Source organism: Pyricularia pennisetigena, chromosome 2 (genome assembly GCF_004337985.1).
Source record: "Pyricularia pennisetigena strain Br36 chromosome 2, whole genome shotgun sequence".
Classification (NCBI taxonomy): domain Eukaryota; kingdom Fungi; phylum Ascomycota; class Sordariomycetes; order Magnaporthales; family Pyriculariaceae; genus Pyricularia; species Pyricularia pennisetigena.
In genome coordinates, this window is record NC_043741.1 from 1,368,269 (window position 1) to 1,387,969 (window position 19,701).

The 19,701-nt window shown below is 48.8% G+C and overlaps 2 protein-coding genes across 2 annotated transcripts; one reads left to right on the plus strand and one right to left on the minus strand.

The window, feature by feature from the left end:
* Nucleotides 1–2,869: 2,869 nt before the first annotated feature.
* Nucleotides 2,870–4,252, minus strand: PpBr36_00352 (uncharacterized protein; the record flags this gene model as incomplete). The annotated part of the gene is made up of 3 exons (XM_029887545.1): nucleotides 2,870–2,997; nucleotides 3,083–3,543; nucleotides 3,657–4,252. The coding sequence occupies 3 exons, from the start codon at nucleotides 4,250–4,252 to the stop codon at nucleotides 2,870–2,872; spliced, it is 1,185 nt and encodes a 394-aa protein (XP_029750724.1).
* A 14,285-nt stretch (nucleotides 4,253–18,537) lies between these two features.
* On the plus strand, nucleotides 18,538–19,485 carry PpBr36_00353 (uncharacterized protein; the record flags this gene model as incomplete). Its single annotated transcript, XM_029887546.1, has 2 exons — nucleotides 18,538–18,939; nucleotides 19,075–19,485. Coding segments are annotated over 2 exons (813 nt in total), but the record flags the coding sequence as incomplete, so codon positions are not given.
* Nucleotides 19,486–19,701: the final 216 nt, after the last annotated feature.

Genomic DNA, 19,701 nt, shown 5'->3' on the forward strand with positions numbered 1-19,701 from the left:
AAAAAAAAAAAAAAAAAAGATGAAACACGCCAATGCTGCCCAAGATCGTCGGTGATCGTCTGACCTTGGCCATGTGTCCTTCTTTGTTGGTTTTTTTCCCCCCTCCCGGCCTCCCAAAAAGGATAAATAAATAAACTATAGGGGAGAAAAAAAGTGAAAATCTTTACCTATGTCGTTCGCCGAAAGGTAAGCAAAGCTGGGGGGGCTTTGCATCCTTAATCGCAATTTTGCCAAGAATTCCCAAAACCGCTCAGCCCAATTGGGGCACGTTAAGCTGTTAAAACATGTGGCGGAGCTTTATGACCTTTTCTGGAATGCCCAGATGTCTCCACAACGCTGTGAAAGAGGGAGGCAGCCGAAGGGAAGGGTATATGACTTTGTTTATGGTGAATTTGAATTTTTTTTTTTTTTTAAAAAAAAAAAAAATGTCACTTGACAGAATACTACTCAAAATCGACATGTGTTGGTGGCAACAATAAGGCCTGTCAAAACTTGCCTTGTGGTTCTCTCTCTCTCTCCAATTGGAAAGCCTACATTACTTGTCTGGTACCCAATTGGCACTTATAACCGCCCTGATAATTGTGGGCGGGGCAAGAGGCCAAGCTTCCTTGGTGCCAAACTTGGGCTCCATTCAAGCTATGTTCAGACCAAGACAGAGAAACCCTCTTGTTGCTCCAAGAGGTAAGAAATTCCAATGGAAACAAACCCCTTCTATTACTCGAGTAGATATCGCTAACAAATGGGAATCTCCGAAACGCACGTGTTGCGCCACTGGTAGTGGGTTTACCATTCGCTTGTTCCATATGGTTTGTGTCTGTTAACCTCTTGTTTGTCAGTTACCCATCACTAAAAGCTCACCCCTGTATCCAATCAAATGTCTTCTCTGATCTTACAAGAGAAGAGGAAAAAAGAGAGAGAAAAAAAAAAAGATGCTGCCTGTTTTACGCGTACCCACGTTTGTAACGTATGAAAGTGTAACCTGTGTAGTATACTGTATTAAATGATAAAGAAAACGTAATTCTTACAGGTACACCCCTCTATGTAATCCTTCATCCCGACTCCTTGCTTGTGGTTTTCCAGGACGCAATTATTTTTTGATTTTTTGACTTTTTTCTGGGTCCCCACAAAGATCCTACCCGTGGCGATCTGGCACCGCGCCCCGGGCCATTGGATGAAGGTTCCTTGGTTTGCCCTCATTGTGAGACGAGGCGAAGTAGCCTATCAAAAGCTCCGAGTCGCCCGATTGTGGTTGGTGGTGGGGGAAACCGGACACGGAGGACAGACAAGAAAAAAAAAATCGGTAGCAAGACGAAGACAACAAGAAGTGCTAGCAACACACACACACACACACACACAGACACACACACACGCACAAACAAGCACGCAACATGTGGAGTCGATCGTAACCCACTCGGAAGGTAGCCGGCGGGGGAATCATCTGCGTCGAGTGAATTAACTCGCCCCCTTTCCTAGATCGCGTCCTTGTCGCGAATGGTCGACGAACGAAGGGTGCGGCAAGGCTTTTTTGTTTTGTCCAACTCACAGCCGACCGCCGCTGCTTAGTGCCTTTGCAGATCCCCTTTGAAAAATGATCGACATCTGTCTCTTTTCAACACGTGCTAAATATATTGTCGGCAAAAAGAGGAGGCTGCCATAGTTCTTTTTCTCCATGGGGAACCGATAACGGTGATTGGGGGAAATGGTTTTGATCTATTCTGTCTTGCGAGAAGATCGTCAATCTTCTGCAGCTATCTAAACAAAACTAAATAATAAGGTTGTAATGGCAGGCGGGTATAATGAGCTTTTTTTTTTTCTTTGGGCGGTTTTCCAGGGTTGGCCTGCTGATGGTGATAGTACATGATTATTCCCAACCTCGCCGAGCGAGCGCGTAGAATAGTGAAAAGCCCGTCAAATTGAGGGCCATTAAGGGTTGTAAGCGAGCGCTAGCGGTTCCATCTGATCGTTCAGCGAGAGACTGATGTACCCTATAGTGAGTGGGTTTTTGTTTGTTTGCAGAAAAAATAAAAAAATAAAATAAAACATGAAGTGGAAAACAAACCCGGACCGCGCGCGAGAGTCTCTGCAACCTGGCCAAGCAGGACAGGTGGGACACCCTGACAACAAAAACAAAGACACAAAAGCGCACCGTCGACTGGCTCTTGGCCATCTCGGTACCCATGAACGCCTGACCCAAGAAACCCGCAGACAGGAAATGCAAACCCAACAACGCCACAACGAACGCCTTTTGAGAGTCCCAAGTTGTCGTCTTGTTGCAAGGCTCGTAGTGGTAGAAACCATGAGCTTGAGACCAGAGAAAGATAAACCGTCGGCTCAGAACAAAACTGAGTGGGTATCCGAACAACGACAAAAATGACAGAAAACGCGAAGAAACATCGTAACGGAAAGCGATTGACGGGAAGTGCGCGAGCAGCGGAAGCCCACGGGCGCATGCCTCAAAACATCCAGTCCATCTTTTTGTACACGTGAAGACATTTTCCGACTCCTGGTCCAACCCGCCTGTGGACAGGAAAATTGATGCTTTGCTGATATACACGGAGGCATCGCTTCAGGCTGTGGCCACCGTCGTGGCAGGTCGTGGGATCCGAGGTAGAGTGGAGCGCAGGAGTTTTATGTCGACAAAATATAATAAGGGGTAAAAAAATAAAAGGATAAAAGTGATTAGGTAGTGATAGACGTGAATTAAAGTTCTAGCGAGTGTAAGGCCGTGGGCCAGTCTATACAGGGGACACTCGAAGTGCCCCCCTTGCGAGAAAACAGATGCAAAATTCGAAGGTCTATTGTCGTTTCGTTTCGTTGTTGGCCGTGACGTCCGGGCAACATCTTTTGTGGTGACCAAGGCTTGAGAGGCTTAGTCAGAGTGATGGTCCTCGGAGCCAGCCTCGGACCTTGCGTCACCCTTGTGTACCTTGCGATGTCTGCGAAGATTGGAGACAACGGAAAAGTGACGGCCGCAACCTTCAACCTCGCATTGGAAAGCTGTTGTGGGTACACGACCGAGTCAGCAAAACGTCGGCACATAGAATTGGCAGCACAGGGGAGGGGTGTGTATTTTGGGACTTACGCTTTTCGCCCGTGTGGCTGTACATGTGTGTCTGAAGCGAACTTGGGCGTGTGAAGCGCTTATCACAAACCTTGCACTTGTGCTTCTTTTGTGAGCTGTTTGACACTTTGGAGCTGAATTGGCCCATCATGGTAGAGGGCGCCGGCGGTGCATGGCTGGTCATCAAGCCCTGAGGCCTGGGGAGCGTCCTGCTAGCTAATGACTCAACGTCCGACCCGGCGGTAGAATAGTCGCTAACGCTCGAGTCAATGGATCCACCATAGTACCCGAAACCGCTAGTAGAAGACACGCTGCTTGAGTTCGAATGCGTCGAGGGAAAGCCATACGAATCGGCTGAGCCGCGAGCGCGGGTAGACGCATTGGGGCCATAGATGTTACGGGGTGTATCTTGGCTCATAGAGAGCATACCCTGGCTAGCTTCCAAGGCGTCTGCAAAGCGACTCCTCTCGTCATGGTGGAGTCTGTTATTATTGCATCGTTGTTAGTTAATCAGATTGCGCCCACACAAGACAAGGAAGTTGATTCTCTTGTCCCTTCCTTCTTAATTCCCTCTTGCGAAAGATGCTCCACTCACGATTGAGAATACCTGCGCGCCGCATGGTCTGCCTCGCTGGGAATGGCCATGCTGTGTTGCATCGAGTGCGCATAGCGGCCAAGGCTCTCGTATGGTGCTTGCGAAGTGGCGACGTATGATGGATGAATTGGGGCGGCGGTTGTGGTGTATGGGGTTTCCGCGTATCCTGTCGTAGACGGAAGGCTGTTCACCGGGGCGAGACGACCGAGGCTAAGGAGATCTTGAGATGATGAGAGTAAGTCTTGTTGTCCTGTTGAGTGGGCGGCGAGGTGGGCCATACTGTGGGGGCTGTTGGCAGAAGAGGACGGGACCGGCACCGATCCGTACGACGCCAGTGAGGTTGCGCTGCCGCCGCTGCTACGGTTGACATGCTGCGGCACCGGAGGCTGGTGAGAGTGCTTCGTCAGGCTGTCGAGGCTTAGTGGGTTCGGGTTCAGACCACCCTGTGAGCTGCCCGAGTAGATACTGCTCGAGGCATTCACACCAGACGTGGGCGGCGCTGCCCATGGGTTGGTGAACTGAGGGTGATGAGGGGAGTAAGGGTCGTAGTTGAGGGAGCCGAAGCGTTGGGGGTTGCTGTCTAACGTCATCGTCATGGTGTATTTTAAGTGTAACTTCGTCGAGGGTTCGTGGTACCGGTTGTGTATACAAATAGGATGGCAGGGCCCAGTGTCTTCGGCTTCAGGAGCGCAGAGGCGGTCTAGATGCCAGCGAAATGTCTGCGACAGTGGTGATGACGATGAATAGCTTCCGGATCTAGAAGCCTTGTGGACGCTGATCAGATGCAAAAGAGCGTGAGACAAGAGATGGTCGGTCTAGTAGCGTCCTTTGGGTTGATGAAGGGCAAGAGCTGGAAGGAGATCCGCGGATGTGGTCGGCGGGATCAGCGATCCTTAAGTCTTTGCAAAGGGCACCAAGACAACGGCAATATGTGGTGGATGGGATGTATGCTGGAGTAGCGCTGCAACCCTCCGCGAGCAGGACAGGGTTTGGCCAGTTCCGGTGGATGTCACTGACTGAACGTTCCGCTTTAAAACGTTGTCGACCCTCTGTGGTCAGCGGGACAGGTGGGGACCCTTTGTGCCTTCTGACAAGCTCCAAGCAAAAACTGATCGGCAGTGAGATGTCCTATCTCGATGCCGACCTATGGTAGTAAAGGGGCGGGCCTGGGGTCCACGAAGGGAAAGAACCAGGGGTGGGCCGTGGGTGATGATGGGATGTAAAAAAAAAAAAAAAAGAGGTAGGGTGGTGACAGAAGTGGTTGACAGGACAGAGGGAGGGGGCACAACCAGACTAGGGTCCTCTTTCTCTCTCTCTCTCTGTCTATGAGGAGGGTGGGCGTGCAGCTAGTCGTTGGGTTTGAACGGTAGGCCGATGTTTGTGAGGTGCCGTGAGCAAAGACCAAAAGAAGCAGGAGATCTGCAAAGGCGGTCTGTCTACTGAATCTCGAGGCTTGATTTGAGTGATACGAAGGTGCTGGGGAAAAAGGAGCGACGGACGAAATGGGTGGTTGTTGATGCGAGTGCGTGGAGCCGTTGTTATGATGATGGTGAAGGAGTGTTGTAAATAGGCATGGATATGCCACGAGATATGTCCATTTAACTCGGCGCTGATCCGTTTCACAAGAGCTGCTCTTTTCTTGTTATAGACCCAGTCTACCAAATTGGTGGTGCTGTCAGGATAAACGCTGGCCAAGGCGAAGCAAGCAACAGCTGGCTGCTCTCAGGACGGTGCAAATCGATGTACCGGTTTGTTAAGAATTGATGAGTGGGTAGCATAAGCGTATGCCGTACCAGGGAGGAGAAAGATGGTTGTGGAGTTGCAGACCGACGACCTTGCTCGTGGATGCCGCGAAGATGCTTGTAGGCTGAGGCGGACAAAATGGAAGAAGGGCGATCCAGGTATTGCGGTCCGCCCGTTTCGTCTCGTCTATTCTACCCAAATGCTTGTCCCTTCCTTCGGGATGGGATGAAAGGTTTAAGCCCTGCTGTGGTGCCTTGTAGATGTTCGTTTCGTGGTTTTTCTAGGTGCAATTGGGTTTGATGTTGTGCAGAATAAGACGAGGCGAATATTGACACTTTCTGTAAGGTGAGAAGGTTGGCGGTGGTTTACATATCCAGACCCCGGCGCCGTTTTCTTTCTGCAAGCACGCACCAGAAGACAAGGAAACCCACTAGGCTAGTTTGCTATCCCAGCATGCTTGACTTGGTACCTAGGTCATCGCCAGTGATGGCAGTCCGCACCAAAAGGGCGACAGGGAGGAGTTGTGCTTTGCCAAGCCAAGGTACCCTTGGAGGGTGTGTCTTTTTTTTTTCCTCTCTTTCTCTCTGTATAGTAGTGGTGGGGCAAAGCTCTAGGGGGGGTGTAAAGACAAAAAAAAAAAAAAAAACAATCATTTTTATTTTGGCTCCAAAGGGTGACTGGCCAAAGAGATGAGACGGAAAGTGACGTGCGGGGACCCAGAGGAGTGGACTTATCCACTGTGCTCCAAGGCTGTCGGAGCCCAACCGTGTCGTTTGAAAAGACCGGCACGGTGAGACGGACGGGGAGGGTTGGCGGCCCTGACGGCATGCGCACGGTGGGCCCTACCAGGGCCAAAACGACGGCGGGCCGAGGAATGAGTACCGCGTCCCTGCCCATTCGCTGTTGCTCTGAGTGGTCAAAGGTGATGATGATGTGTGGTGGGATACTTGTGGCAATGAGGCTTCGCCGCTTTTTGACACTGTGACGCACAGTACAAGACAAATCCAGCTTAGTCGGTTTCCCGCTCCAATCAATCAGGTAGCCCCATGTCTAGCGCACTGTAAGTACCTACCTACCTAGGGCACTTGCGGTATCTGCCCGGTGTTGATGCTAGGCTTGTCTGGTTGGTCGTTCCCGTCCGCCCCTGCCTCACAAAAAATGCTAAGCCCGCGCCGCTGATGTATGTGTTCAATGCACGCTGCGGTTTCCCCAGGCTTTCGGTCCATTCTGTTGCTGGTGGCTGTGTTTTGTTTTGCCCTACAGGCCGTGGAAGCGCCGGGGAAAGGGAGCTTGCAATGGCGCTTGTCTACATGGCTTTGACAATATTTGTTTTCTTTTGCGATGCCGCCTCTCCTGCCTTGGTGGATGGAGACCTATGCAGAGAATGGCGTGCTTTGGAAAAATGCAGCGAAGTCAATTTGCTCCCAGGGACTGACAACAAACAAAACACATAGAATAAAAAAAAAATCAGATAAAAAAATAGCGGACCCGGCATAATCGTTCAGACGTCGCTCTTGATGCCCAGCATACCTTCAGTACCTATTTCGCCTTTGATTTGAGATTAAGGTCCACAAAAGCTTGCAAAACACATGATCTGTGGCGTGTATATTTAGAACAATTTTTTAGGAGACTCAATGCCGGAATAGAGATAGCAGTTTTGTCACTTGTTGTCGACACATGGATTTCGGATCCCAACCTTGAGGTGGGTGAGGTACCCTACCCTAATGAGTCCGATATTACCACTGTCGGGGTGTGGGTGTATGTGCAATTCTAATCGAGGTATAATAACAAGATGCTATACTGTAGTTTGGGATGAGGAGTGGGGTCGTATCTGCCTCAAGTGGACCGCCATCATGTCTCACGCATCCTTTGCCGCCTGAGAGGCAGGCAAGGTACGTACCGTCTCTGATGTACTGTACACTTCTTTTTTGGTGCCCACAGGTGAACGACTCTTGTGACGGTACCTTGTCTAGCATTTTATTTGTTATTGTCATTTTACTTCTTTATTTTCCTATTTTTGCGTCATCCACCCCCCCAGTCTGTTGTTGATACTGCCACAACACTATGAAGCAGCCTACCTGACTCGAATCTCTATTTGCTCCTAATTGAAATTATGAGCGGCTCTGCACACATGGCTCTCAGATCATGCGGTGGGATATGGATGGAAATAGACGTTAGACCAAGGATTCTGTAGGGGTTCGGTTCGTCCGTAGGGGAAGGGAGTTGAGTTGGCAGCTAACTCTCGAGTGTATTCAAAATGTACGTGCAGCAAAAAAAAAAAAAGTCCCTTGCCGAGGCGCGGGATAAGTACAGCAGTGTCGTCATAAGCTTAGCACAGACAAAAGTGAGGGATTTGAAGCCTGGGCAATTTTTTTTTCCTTTTTGGTTCTTCGTTTTGACGTCTGCTCGCATACCTAGGTAAACAAATGAGACAAACTGCACAGTTGACATCACCGGCCCGACAGGGGCATTTGCCGCAAGTGACGCTAGGTAGGTCAGAGTCTCTAGGGAGGAGGTGGTGAACATGGTTGAAGGAATGTGTGATACCACGGTGCTGGGGGTTGGTTAAGCAGCCAACCGAATGAATGAGTGCCTCTGGTGGAGGAGCACCACCCTTTGAACAAAGGCACGTTACACTTATGACGAGCTTGGGCAATGTTTTTTCTGTTACCGATGACATATTGATGCTATATAGCCCCCGACAAAATTTATGATAGCCTACCGCACCCATGTTCCAAAACAGCCGCCTTCTGATATATTGGGTGTCTGTCTGACCTGTTGTATGACGTCTGCTCCCCTCCTAATTCGCTTCAAGGCTGTGGTGGGAAAGATGTTCCAGTGGAGCGACTCTGCGGTTTGATGACGGTCTTGTCGTCTTTGATGATGGTATAAGGGGAATAAAGATAGGGTAGGACTGCTGCCTCCATGTATTGGACTGTCTGTCCCGGTCGCGTCAGAAGGCTTGTCGCCGCCAAGTCTGCCCACACGAACAAAGCCCCGCTCACGACGTCAATGACACTTCTGAAATGCCCCCGGTAATAGTGCATTTACATTACCCGCACTCCATGTACTTTACTTGGTCACTGGTATGCGGTGCGTGAATACCTCAGGCACGCAAGTTGTGTTGCGCCAACCCACCTAAACTCACATTCAACAACCTTAGCCGCGCCAACTTATCCCCCTGTTCAATCAAGGACGGCTTTTTTGCTGCCCTGGTTCCGCTACTCCTCTCTCTCACCTTTGCTTTTCCTTTTCACTCACGTAACTTGGTCGCCGACTGCTCTGTGAGTTCGACAAGTGGAGACGGAGAGTTCCATCCTACTACTACTTAGTTCCACTGGACCGGTCTCGATCTAAGTTTGAATGGGTCTTTTGATGGACACTCGATGGAGTACTTGGACAAAATTCTCTGCTCCCATCGACTGTTCAATGTTGGGTCGCAAGGAGGGCAAACCTACCGCAGAGGTGACCGGGGGGCAGCACTTCGCTACAGCCCGCGCTCGCAGCACTCCGGGAATAAAGTCGCAGAAATTGACAAGACAGTGAACAAGCGTGCATTTCGGGGTCAGGCCATCGTTGATTGGACTGGAGGCGGTTGGCATGCCTGCCTTCAACTTGCACCCCCACTAGACTGCAACAAAAATCCCCGGAAGCAATCTGAAATGGGCATCTGTGCACATTCATGCAAAGCACAATCAATCAATCAATCGAAATACGATCCATCCTTTATCAGTCGTGTAGTTTTGGCGATGTTGGTTTTATTTCGGCTCAAGAGTCTTCCAGATAAAAGACCCTCAACGACCACGAAATAGTATAGAGGCGGTCGCAACGCTATCGCCTTCGGTGGGATGCGGATGACTTGTTTCCCTCCGCTAGGTCCCGAACTAAGTGGGAGTCCGAGGATTCTTGTGTCGCAAACGGGCCGCATTGAGGATGTGTCCGCCAGGGTCTTAGCAACCAACGTATACGACAACGGATACGTAGAGTTTGCGGGTTTGTAGCTACTGTGATTAACATGCCTTCCTTTGCCTGCCTGTCTTAGTAATGTTAGTAATGTCACCCTTGTGTTCTTGGGACTTGGGCGCTTGCAGCGAATCCTAGATCCGATCAACAAAGTATTCCAAATCAGCTGTCAAGGCCCCTTTGCCGAGTGTCCACCCAGGCTACGACGTACAGTGAAAAGTCAGGCTGTCCAAGTCAGCAACTATCATAGCCGCGTCTGCTGCAATTTGAAGGCCAAGAGCAGTATCAATTAGCCCATCATTGCCTGATGTGGCCATGTGGGTTAGAACCATCACAACTCTCCACCGCTTCACCACTCGCGCGCAAACGGCCGGTCCTGGAAGGCCATCTTGTCGTCCGACTCGAGCCCGGCCCCGCCTTGCGGGGTGGTGTGTACTGATCGTTGGCTGGTCAGATGCAAATCAAAGTAGGGTCGTGTCTGCGCGATGTTTGGCACGTTTATGCCGGTTCTGCAATAGCGAGTGATTTTGTACGGATGAGGCCGCCTGGATAGTAGGCGAGTCGAGTGGCGGCAGACACAGGAGTGGGCTGATACCCCTACCCACTAAATTTTTCCATCCGTCTTTCATACGCAGCAAATAGTAAACTCTTCGCAAGTTGAGGTGATGTGGGACTCGAGATACGGAGTCCAACTGATATTATCTTGTGCTAGAGCAATCGTAAGTTGTCTACACCCCCCCGCCCCGCTACCTACCGTTTGCTGTCTACAAGTGAAGTCTACTTTTGGACAGACAAATATGCATCGAGCACAGAATTAACAAATTCAAGCTGAATAAAGAGCTTCAACAAGGAACTACCCTTACACCACGGAGGACTAAAAAAAAAAAAAAAAAAAACTGACTTGTTGTGAAATCAATACAGGGGTATGCAAGGCGCTGGCCACAACTCTTTTTTTTTTTTTTTTATCCATTCCTCCCCTTGACTCCCGGCATGCCGTCGTTGATGTTTGCCCATCAAAAACAGAACCCAAGTTCATCCCATCTCCACCCGAAGAGACTAGCGTAAATGTGAAACACTGGCATACCAGGGGCCCCGGTCGGCACTGGAAGTGAGATCGCCGACTTTCCCGCCTGTTTGGGGTAGGTGCATCGCGAAAGAGGATGTGACCACCCAACGGGTGCCCCTCCAACACAACAAGCGAGCAGAAAGAGACAGAGAGAGAAAAAGAAGTCAAGAACTCAAGGAGAGAGAGGCGGATCAACTCCGCTTTTCTGCAATCCTTCCCGAAAAGCCATCAGAACGCTTCAAGAGCGGCCCAGGTAGGCATGTAGCACTGAAGATTGCAGAGAGATTGCCGTTGGCCATCGTACCATCGTCTAAAAAAGGGCCAAGAGCTCGAGTAGATAATTTTAGTATCTGCTCATTTAGGGGATTTGGCGAGTATGGGGAAAAGACTAGCTAGCACTATCACGTCCCAGACGTCGAACAACCGACGTCCATCAGTGGCCAGTCATCACCGAGACAGATGACCAATGGGGGGATCTGATTACACATATCAACCGGCCAAAAGTGGCGATGGATTTTCACTCGAATAACCCCTTTTATTTCGGGAGCCGGGGAAGCGATTAACTTTAGGACGGGATATCGTCTCCGTGACCGGACATGCATCAAGCAAAATGGGGGAGGTTTTTGCGAAGTTTCTACCGCGGGAAAAATGTATAGCAGTCTGTGATCTTCACATGCTTCGATCGAGGGTATAGTCCCTTGTTTTTTTTCTCCCTCTCGGCTTGTTCTCTTTTTTTTTTTACCTCACACAGCAACATTGGTACCGAGCACCTTTTGCCCCCCATAGATGACAGGGCGTTTGCGGATCACCAGGCGCATAGCAAGGCAGGTACAAGCCGTGGAATAGTCATAGGGACACTGGATTGGATCACGGCCAGTTCCCACAGGGTCCACGCGGCTGCCCGCGGTACCGTAGATTGATTAAGAAAAGTTGCAAGGCCTATCCGTACTCTAGGCGAACATAGGACGGAAGAGGGGCTCTTTTCTTACGGCTCCTCATCCACACCCGGGATCCCGGACGGCCGGATGAAAATAAAAAGACGAAGAGAGGTCCCTAACCACCGATCGCCTGCCGGATGTCGAGTCAGGTGTTTCCCCCCCTGCCCAAAGTTTTGTTTCTCGGCTCAGGACTGGTGCGGGATCGTCCCACCACCACTTACAGTACAACGGTGGTATGGGATGGCAATCGCAATCTGGAGAATACCATCCACCGAGCAGAAACACGCGGGACCTGGGACCCCGGGAACCGAACGACGGAACTTCGCCATCGCGCCTGCTCTTTGGCTACTCAAGTCTAAACCATCAAGGTAACCTTTTGGTTTCGAGAGGCCTCTTAAGAGAAGGGAAAAAAAATACCCAAAAAACCCCCGTTTTTTGCAGCCCACCCCTGGCATTTGAATGACGTTTGACTGGGATGAGGCCTTGGAAGGAGTGCAACGTTATGGGGAACCATAAAGACAAATCGCATAGAGGGGAGTGGAAAAAGAAAGAATGACAAAAATAAATAAAAAGTTTTCTATGATAAGATAGAAGGGAAAAATTAATAACAGAGCAAAGTTTTTTTTTCTTTCTTTTTTTTTTCTATTTTCCTCTTGTCCATACGAGAATCTCATCAAAACATCCCTGAGAGAGAGCCAAAAGCAAATTGGCAAGGACCACGCTTCACGGCGGTCAGTTGGATGGGTTTTGATCAGGGGTGTGTTTGAGGTTTGACCAGGTTCCCCAAATGACCCCACCAACATCGGTCTTCCCTGTCTATAATGCCGATCTTCAGCCCTTTTTGGACGTCGTTTTGCTATTTCTCTTTATTTTTATTTTTTATTTTTTTTATCTTTTCTTTTCGACTGTTTCTGTGCGTGTCTCCAGGTAATGTTCTCTTTTGGTGAAGGCGCGCCGGAAAAGAATAGTGCGGCGAGCTCTGTCTCGCGAGATGATATCATGCCGGTGAAATTAGAGCGAGGAAGAGCCGTGCAAGTGGCATGCGGCCATCCCGATCTATAACCATCCATGACTACGTTTGATGCGGTTTTTGGTCTGTCAAGGTAACCTAAGCTAGTACTCCTGTGTATACCGACGCTCCTTTTTCTGTCTGTTTGGTAAATCTCTCATCTGCTATTGGACTAAGTGGTCCCTTGAAAACACAAAAAAAAAAAGAGAGAAGATACGAGCACAACCTGGTACCCCCGGAATAATAGGAAGCGAGAGAGAGAAATGGAAAAGTTTGAAACGAAACAAAAAAGGGTAAAAAAGGTTCGCCTGACGATCCCCCAACAATTCTAGCCGTTAAAATTGCTGCGGAGATTTCTATCCTGTCCCATGATCCCATTATGGATGAATGTAGGCTTGGAAGGGAACTAGCTTGTATGTACACGCCCCCATTCGCGTGGAGTTGAGCGTTTGGTTTCTTTTTTGCTGCGGACTTTTTCTACGTTATTCCCAATATCCCACGTGTTCCTGGTGCCTGAGAATCTGATTCAAGATCTCCATATTCTCCAGCTATGATGTACTGTAGACGGGATCGTCATGCTAAGCCCATAGTGGCCGAGCATGTATCAAAGTTTTCTCAAACCAAGACTTGTGTTGCACGAGAGTCGGCAAGGCTTGCACTTGTGGAGGGGAACTTGGCAGTAAGGTGAAGAAAAGGGGCAGGGAAAACAAACTAACGAAAGGAAAGAAGAAGCAGAACAAAGGGGGCGTGTGGTGGTCCTCCAACAGACCATGAGTGATCTCGTGCCTGCTGGACCCTGAGTTTTTTTTTATTCTTATTATTCTCGCTGACCAAAAGGCGTCTTGTGCAATCCAAAAACCGGTATGCAAAAAAATCTCCCAATTCTCCGAGTTCACGTCCGAACGGACTCGTGCTAGACTGGTCACGGTTCCTGACCGGGGGAGCCGGGTGGCGCGGTAAAAAAATAAAAAGTAGGACTTTTATTCGTCTTGAAGAGACTAGCTCATGCTCACAAAGGACACCAACGAAAAAGAATGACAAGCCACCCGCCCTGGTTAGACACGCCGCGCAGCGATAGCGCGTCTCCTACCGCGACTCTGACCGGGTTTAATATGATGGAATTGTGCCTGAGCCAACTCAAAATTTGGCTCCGGCAATAAGCCACCATGAATCCCTTTTTTTCTTTTCCGTCTTCTTTTATTCTTTCTTTAATCCCCTTCAAAGCCGGGGCTAATCACTTTTTTTTGTTCATGGGATAGGAATCGGCCGAGTGACCTTCCACCCCAAACACTAGAGCATATTCTAACACCTATGCTTAGGGGAGGGCGGTAAGCTATCGAAACAAATTACCTAGGCAGGCAAGTAAGAAAAACAAATATTGACATGTGGCTGTCTCGAGTCTCTCTTGTTTTGCCAGGACGGAACGGCACTTGAGTCCGGCGGCGTTTTGATGTGGTTCCAACCGTCCATATATTACGTTGTAAAAGAAACGTTTAGCTTCTTTGTGGTTCCTGGACCTGTTGTTGGCCCGTTCGATTTCGACCAACACAAGACACCTACCAATTTTACCTTTGGGACATGTCATTTATCCCAACGCCCCCTAGTTAAAATGGCGCCGAGGCATGCGCCGGGACGGCACATCTTAGATCATGTCTCAGTCACTTCACTGCCATTCTTTTGATGTTTAGTTGTCACCTCTTCCGAGATTTATCTGATAATAACATCTGTCACCACCTCCTTAATGAGGAACGACGCATTAGATTGATCGTCGGCTTTGTTGCGATCTTGGTGGGCAGCATTTGGTTCAGATTCTGAACCCCTTTTGTTCATGCAAGCGGGTATCCCAGTGATTGATATCAAGGTTTTTACTTGTTTTGCACTGTGCTCTGTCGCATTGGTGTCATGTCTTGGTTTGCCGGCAGTTGTCTTGCTTGGACTGACTACATACAGCACATTATCATTCTTCATTGTAATGCGCAACTTACTCGCTTGGTCGACTCGATTGCATTATGCCCCATTCACCCCCTTGGTAGTGCCTGCCCTGCATAGGTTGCCTGGTGTGATAGGGGCTTGCATAAGTCCATTTCGTCATCATACGTTACCTTGGTTGGGCAGGTTCCTCCCAGATAGGTAGGTAACCATCAGCAGTAAGTAGAAGTATCTAGGTACCTCTTCTGCTCCATCTTCTTGGCGGTACGGTTGCATGCAGGGTAAGCCATAAATTGAAGTGCTGACGACGACACGGGGGTGCTTTCTCAACATTGTACTGTACAACCGTTCAACATGCAAGTTCAAGGGTAGCTTCAGTTGTCTTGCTATAGTTTGCGGCTATTCATTATGTCTCCTGCCTGTATATTAACTCGATCGATACTACCTCAAAGTCTGGGCATGGAAAAATTTGCAAACCTAGGCATGGTTATGGGATGTTGTTGTCGTCCGATTCAGATGCATCTACCGTTTTGTTTGTATCTTCTTGGGGTATGCTTACATCTTTTCCCCAACACGTATCATGGGAGGTTGGGGGATAGTACCCATAGCCAGCACTGGGGACTCCAACCACGTGTAAGGAACAAAAAATAAAAATTAAAATAAAAAGATTTAAAGAAAAAATTAAATAAATAAAACCGAAAGGACATAAAAATCCCGCAAAACTCATAACCGTGAACGTTATATGGGTATAGATTAGTACGTGGGTAAGCTTTTTGTCTCCTTTTGCCGCGTTTTCGATAATGATCGACATGTTGAAGCCCAACGTCTATCAAGGGTAGGCCTGTGGAAAATATTTTTACCAACTGACTTATACAAAGAATAAAAGATAATAACCACATGAGTCCACTTGCATTTAGTAACAAACATGCTATATAAACTGAAATTATAAACTTATGCCTTCACCGACAGGAGGACATGGGGCTCAAAGTTACGGATAGTAGTAGTAATATGCAAGATAGAGCTGTATCAACGACTGTGATACCATCTAGATCGCAGATCTGTGCAGATTATGGCGATCGGTCAGCCTTGGGAGCAGACCCCAGAGAAAGAAGGAGGAAAAAATCTCCTCGAGCTGTCACACGTCGATCCACCGACCAGGTCAACGTATCTTTGGTCAAATATGCTCAGCTCACGATGCCCAGGATGAGAGTTTAAATTAGCCTTTACTGACGCGTTCTAGAAAGCCAGTAAGCTGTAGAGGTGACCCTTGCGCTCGCGGCTGATGAGCAACATGCGGCTCGCGTCCCATGGGCGTGCCGATCCTAACCGCCATCGCTCGTTCGACACGCCCCTTCGAGCAGCTTCATGAGTCTTGTCCATCGCCGCATCTCCGCCCTCGGCCACAACGGGGGTACGTGGCTATGGGACTGGTTAATCCACCTACACAAAGCTCGTAGTCACGCACAAAGGATGGTAGAAGTGGTGTGTTACGCGTTACATGTCATAATAACAAGTGGCAGTTGTAATTAAAGATATCATGCACCAATATTAAGTTTCAAACACAACAAAGACGGGTGGGAGAACAGCTTTTCTATGATTCAGTCGGGCTATAACCACATTTTACCTTGTTTGATCAGCGGAAGCCCCAGAATACCATGAGCGAGATACCCGGCCACATGTTGTAAGCGACGGACCTGTCGAGCTCACCCACTGTGAGAAAACAGTAAAGGAAAGATAGGTGGAACCATCCAAAGGGGTGTATCGAACGAGCTCTTGTTGTACTCAAGTGAACCTTAACAGAGCCTGCCCCATCTGGATCACTATACGTTTGGAAAGGACATCTCAGCTTGAACAAAGTGTCATGTCCTGTGACACGACATGCATACGACGAACCCCTAGGTTTTATGCTCGCCAAATATACAAGCACTTTGTACTGAATACCAAGGCTAAAGAGCTCTAGTCACTGTTCCTGAAGTAGCTAGATACTGGTCGTATTTCAATGTAAAATATGCTCTGTCTGATCTGGCAGACGCATCTAGCAATGAACATCTGATAATATCCTAAAATTGCTACAGGCATATTCTGACTGAACATCGGGCTTCCCTCATGTACTTGGCTTGTATATAAGCCTCTGACAGCTTCTAGGAATATCTTGAAAAGGCAAGACATGGAATTCGAGCTGAGAGCTTTTTATATCTCATCACAGCCCAAACTAAACATTCATCCAGACCTAAGAAACACCCGCCATACATATCCAAGACAGACAGGAAGATGTGGTCTTCGATAAGAGTTATTATACTACTTACCTGAATATGTGGCTCTCGTCTATGTGTTGTTATTTAGCGAGCCGAAAGATAGTATGGCAAGGGAGGTGACCCTAAGGACGATGATCGTAGGGCTTATCTCTGAGTCCGGAAGTGGTGTTTTTGTCTGAACTCCCGGGAGTAAAGCTCATCTGGCAAAGTCGAGGCACAAGTCGACCGAACAAAAGACTACATTGGTTATGAGTACGTACGCATGAAGTTATCGTGGAGGAGCCATCGCCCAACCATCAATACCGGGACTCGTGGGTATTTACTTGAAATGCGCACTCTTACTCTGTTGATACCTGAAGGAAACTACCATCCAGATTAAAACGAAAAAGAAAAATAGAGTTTTCTGTCTTCCAGTAAGAATGAAGTTATAATAGTCCACAAAGACTGATCTTATGAATCTATATAACTGGGTTGGGGATCTAGGCAGTACACAAAAAGATATAAAACGGCAAAAACATACAACACCGAGGATTCCCCAGTGGTCACCCACCTGAGTACTAATTCGGCCCTCACTGGTTTAACTAAGGGAGAGCGGACGGGATCCCGTGTATTCCAATGGATATGGTCGTATGTACCGGTGCCCGTCGTACAGCAACATTATAATTTGGTCTTTGGCAAAAAATCCAACCTTTGGTGCAAAATAGCACGTTACAGAATTATGCAGCAATCCCTTTTTTGTTTCTTTTTTTCTTTGGGGAATATTATATAATTATATTTAACACACAGGTATTGGATTCAAAAAAAAAGAAAGCGAAAAAACAAAAGACATACAACACCGAGGATTCCCCAGTGGTCACCCACCTGAGTACTAGTTCGGCCCTCACTGGTTTGACTAGGGGAGAGCGGACGGGATCCCGTATATTCCAGTGGGTGTGGTCGTATGTGAAATATCATGGTTGCTGAGTGAATTTTATCGGGAATATCTTTGCCGATGACGATGTGAGCCACCCGCCCCTTCGCAGCCAGCCACGTCGAGGTGCACATGTGAACGGCTAGCCTACTATTTCCTGTCGCACATATAGCTTCTTTCGAATTCTTTGGGGCTGGCCAGCTGTTGCAGGGAAAGCTTAGTTCTACAGCTGCTTCCCTGACAACCAATTGGTTCTATTCTATCTCACTTGATGCTGACCGGCATGGACTGCATTGCACCTGAATCTCAAACGACTCTCAAGCTTCTGCTGGAAATACCAGAGTCCTGCTTTGAGCTCCTCAACTGTCCTGATGCTACAAACGTTCAGCCGGTTCCTCATTCGAGTTCCCTTTATAATAAGGTGTAGCATAGCCTAGTCGGCGGTCTGCAAATCCACTGCTGGTACAGCCGTAGGCGATATTGGGTCAAACTTCCACGTATGCCGTCCATGGGTCGAACAAGCATCGCAACAGAAATAGTTCAGCATCTGTCACGAGATCAGGCGTTACCAAGGTCAAAGTCTGGTTGCCCGGGTATTCCTGTTCCGTACTGTAGGCTTTTCAGGAGTTGATATTGAGCATAATTCATGGCTTGAACTGCTTGCTTGTCCGAGCAGCCCTCCAAATATTGTGTACCATTTCCGATTGACTACTACTGCCTGCTGTATTTGACGTCCAGTTCTCTCAGCTCAGAACGCAGCACAAATTAGGACATGGTAGAAGGTTGAAAGAATCTTGGTCACCTGATGAAGTCCAGTTGGTAGCCACGGCTGACGTTACAGATCAGATCTTGATAAGATAAGATTAGATCACCATCCCAAAAGATTGACATTGATGCCTTAGGCCAAATAGATCCTTTCCTGTTGCTGATTCGTCCAAAGGCTAAATCCATACCGGTTGTCACCGGTCCTCGGCTTAACCTTCAACCTACCGCATAGATGCCATTTCAGGGATCCCTCCCACCGTCGACAGATAATTCGACGCGACCACGGCACCAATGATGAGGTAGCCCCGCGAGCTGGTTCAAGCAAGTTCCGGAAAGCACATAATGTGGTGGCCATGGAGCAGCGACAAGAGCTCCGACGGCCCAAAGCCCGCGCGACATTGGAATGAAAGCCTGAACAAGACGGATTGGGAACATTACAAGGAACCGCGGAACTGGGTACCTACCGCGATCGCCACGACCACCATATTGGTCGCCGTCAAGTTCTACCGCTCCTATCTGCGTCGCATCCCAGGAACAAACTACATACACCCGGGCTTCTTCCGCAGGAGGAGCCTCTTTGGCCGCGTAACTAGCGTGGGCGACGGCGACAACTTCCACCTGTTCCATACGCCCGGCGGACGACTGGCAGGGTGGAGCTGGCTGAGGAGCATACCGACCGAGCGAAAGGCGCTCAAGGGCAAGACTGTAGGTTTTTTTTTTTTTTTTTTTTTTTGCGACGATCCTGGCGTAGAGGATTGCACCCCTCCCTCCCGGACGACGTCAAGCCAGCCACAGGGACCTTTCCTCGCCAACGTAGCCCGCTAACTCCAAACAAACCAGATCCCCGTCCGCATCGCCGGAGTCGACGCCCCAGAAGCAGCGCATTTCGGACGAGAGGCCCAGCCGTTCAGCGCCGAAGCGTTGGACTTCCTCAAGTCCTACATACTCGGCCGCAATGTGCGAACCTATATCTACAGGCGGGATCAGTACGAACGGGTTGTCGGGACGGTGTGGGTGCGCCGTTGGCTCTTTAGGAGGGATGTCGGCCTGGAGATGATAAAGCGTGGGCTGGCCACGGTGTACGACGCCAAGATCGGCGCAGAGTTTGGTGGATTGGAGGCAAAGTACCGTGCTGCTGAAGCAAAGGCTAAAATGAAGAAGCTGGGCATGTGGGGAGGGAAAGGAAAATTTGAAAGCCCGAGAGAGTACAAGAATAGACACGCGTCGACTAGCGAGACGAAGTTGAGCTAGAGAAAATGTCACCACGATTAGTCCTGGGAGTGTTTACAATCACGAGCACCATAGGTACGCAATCATGTGATGATTATAATGGATATGAAAACTGAGTTCAAGTCTCAAAAGTTAATCACTTACTGCGCGTTACGACTTTTCCCCAGACACTGGTTACTATACCTTCTTATCTAAGATCAGTGGTGTGTTGACTTGGTTGCATCTATAACCGCATGA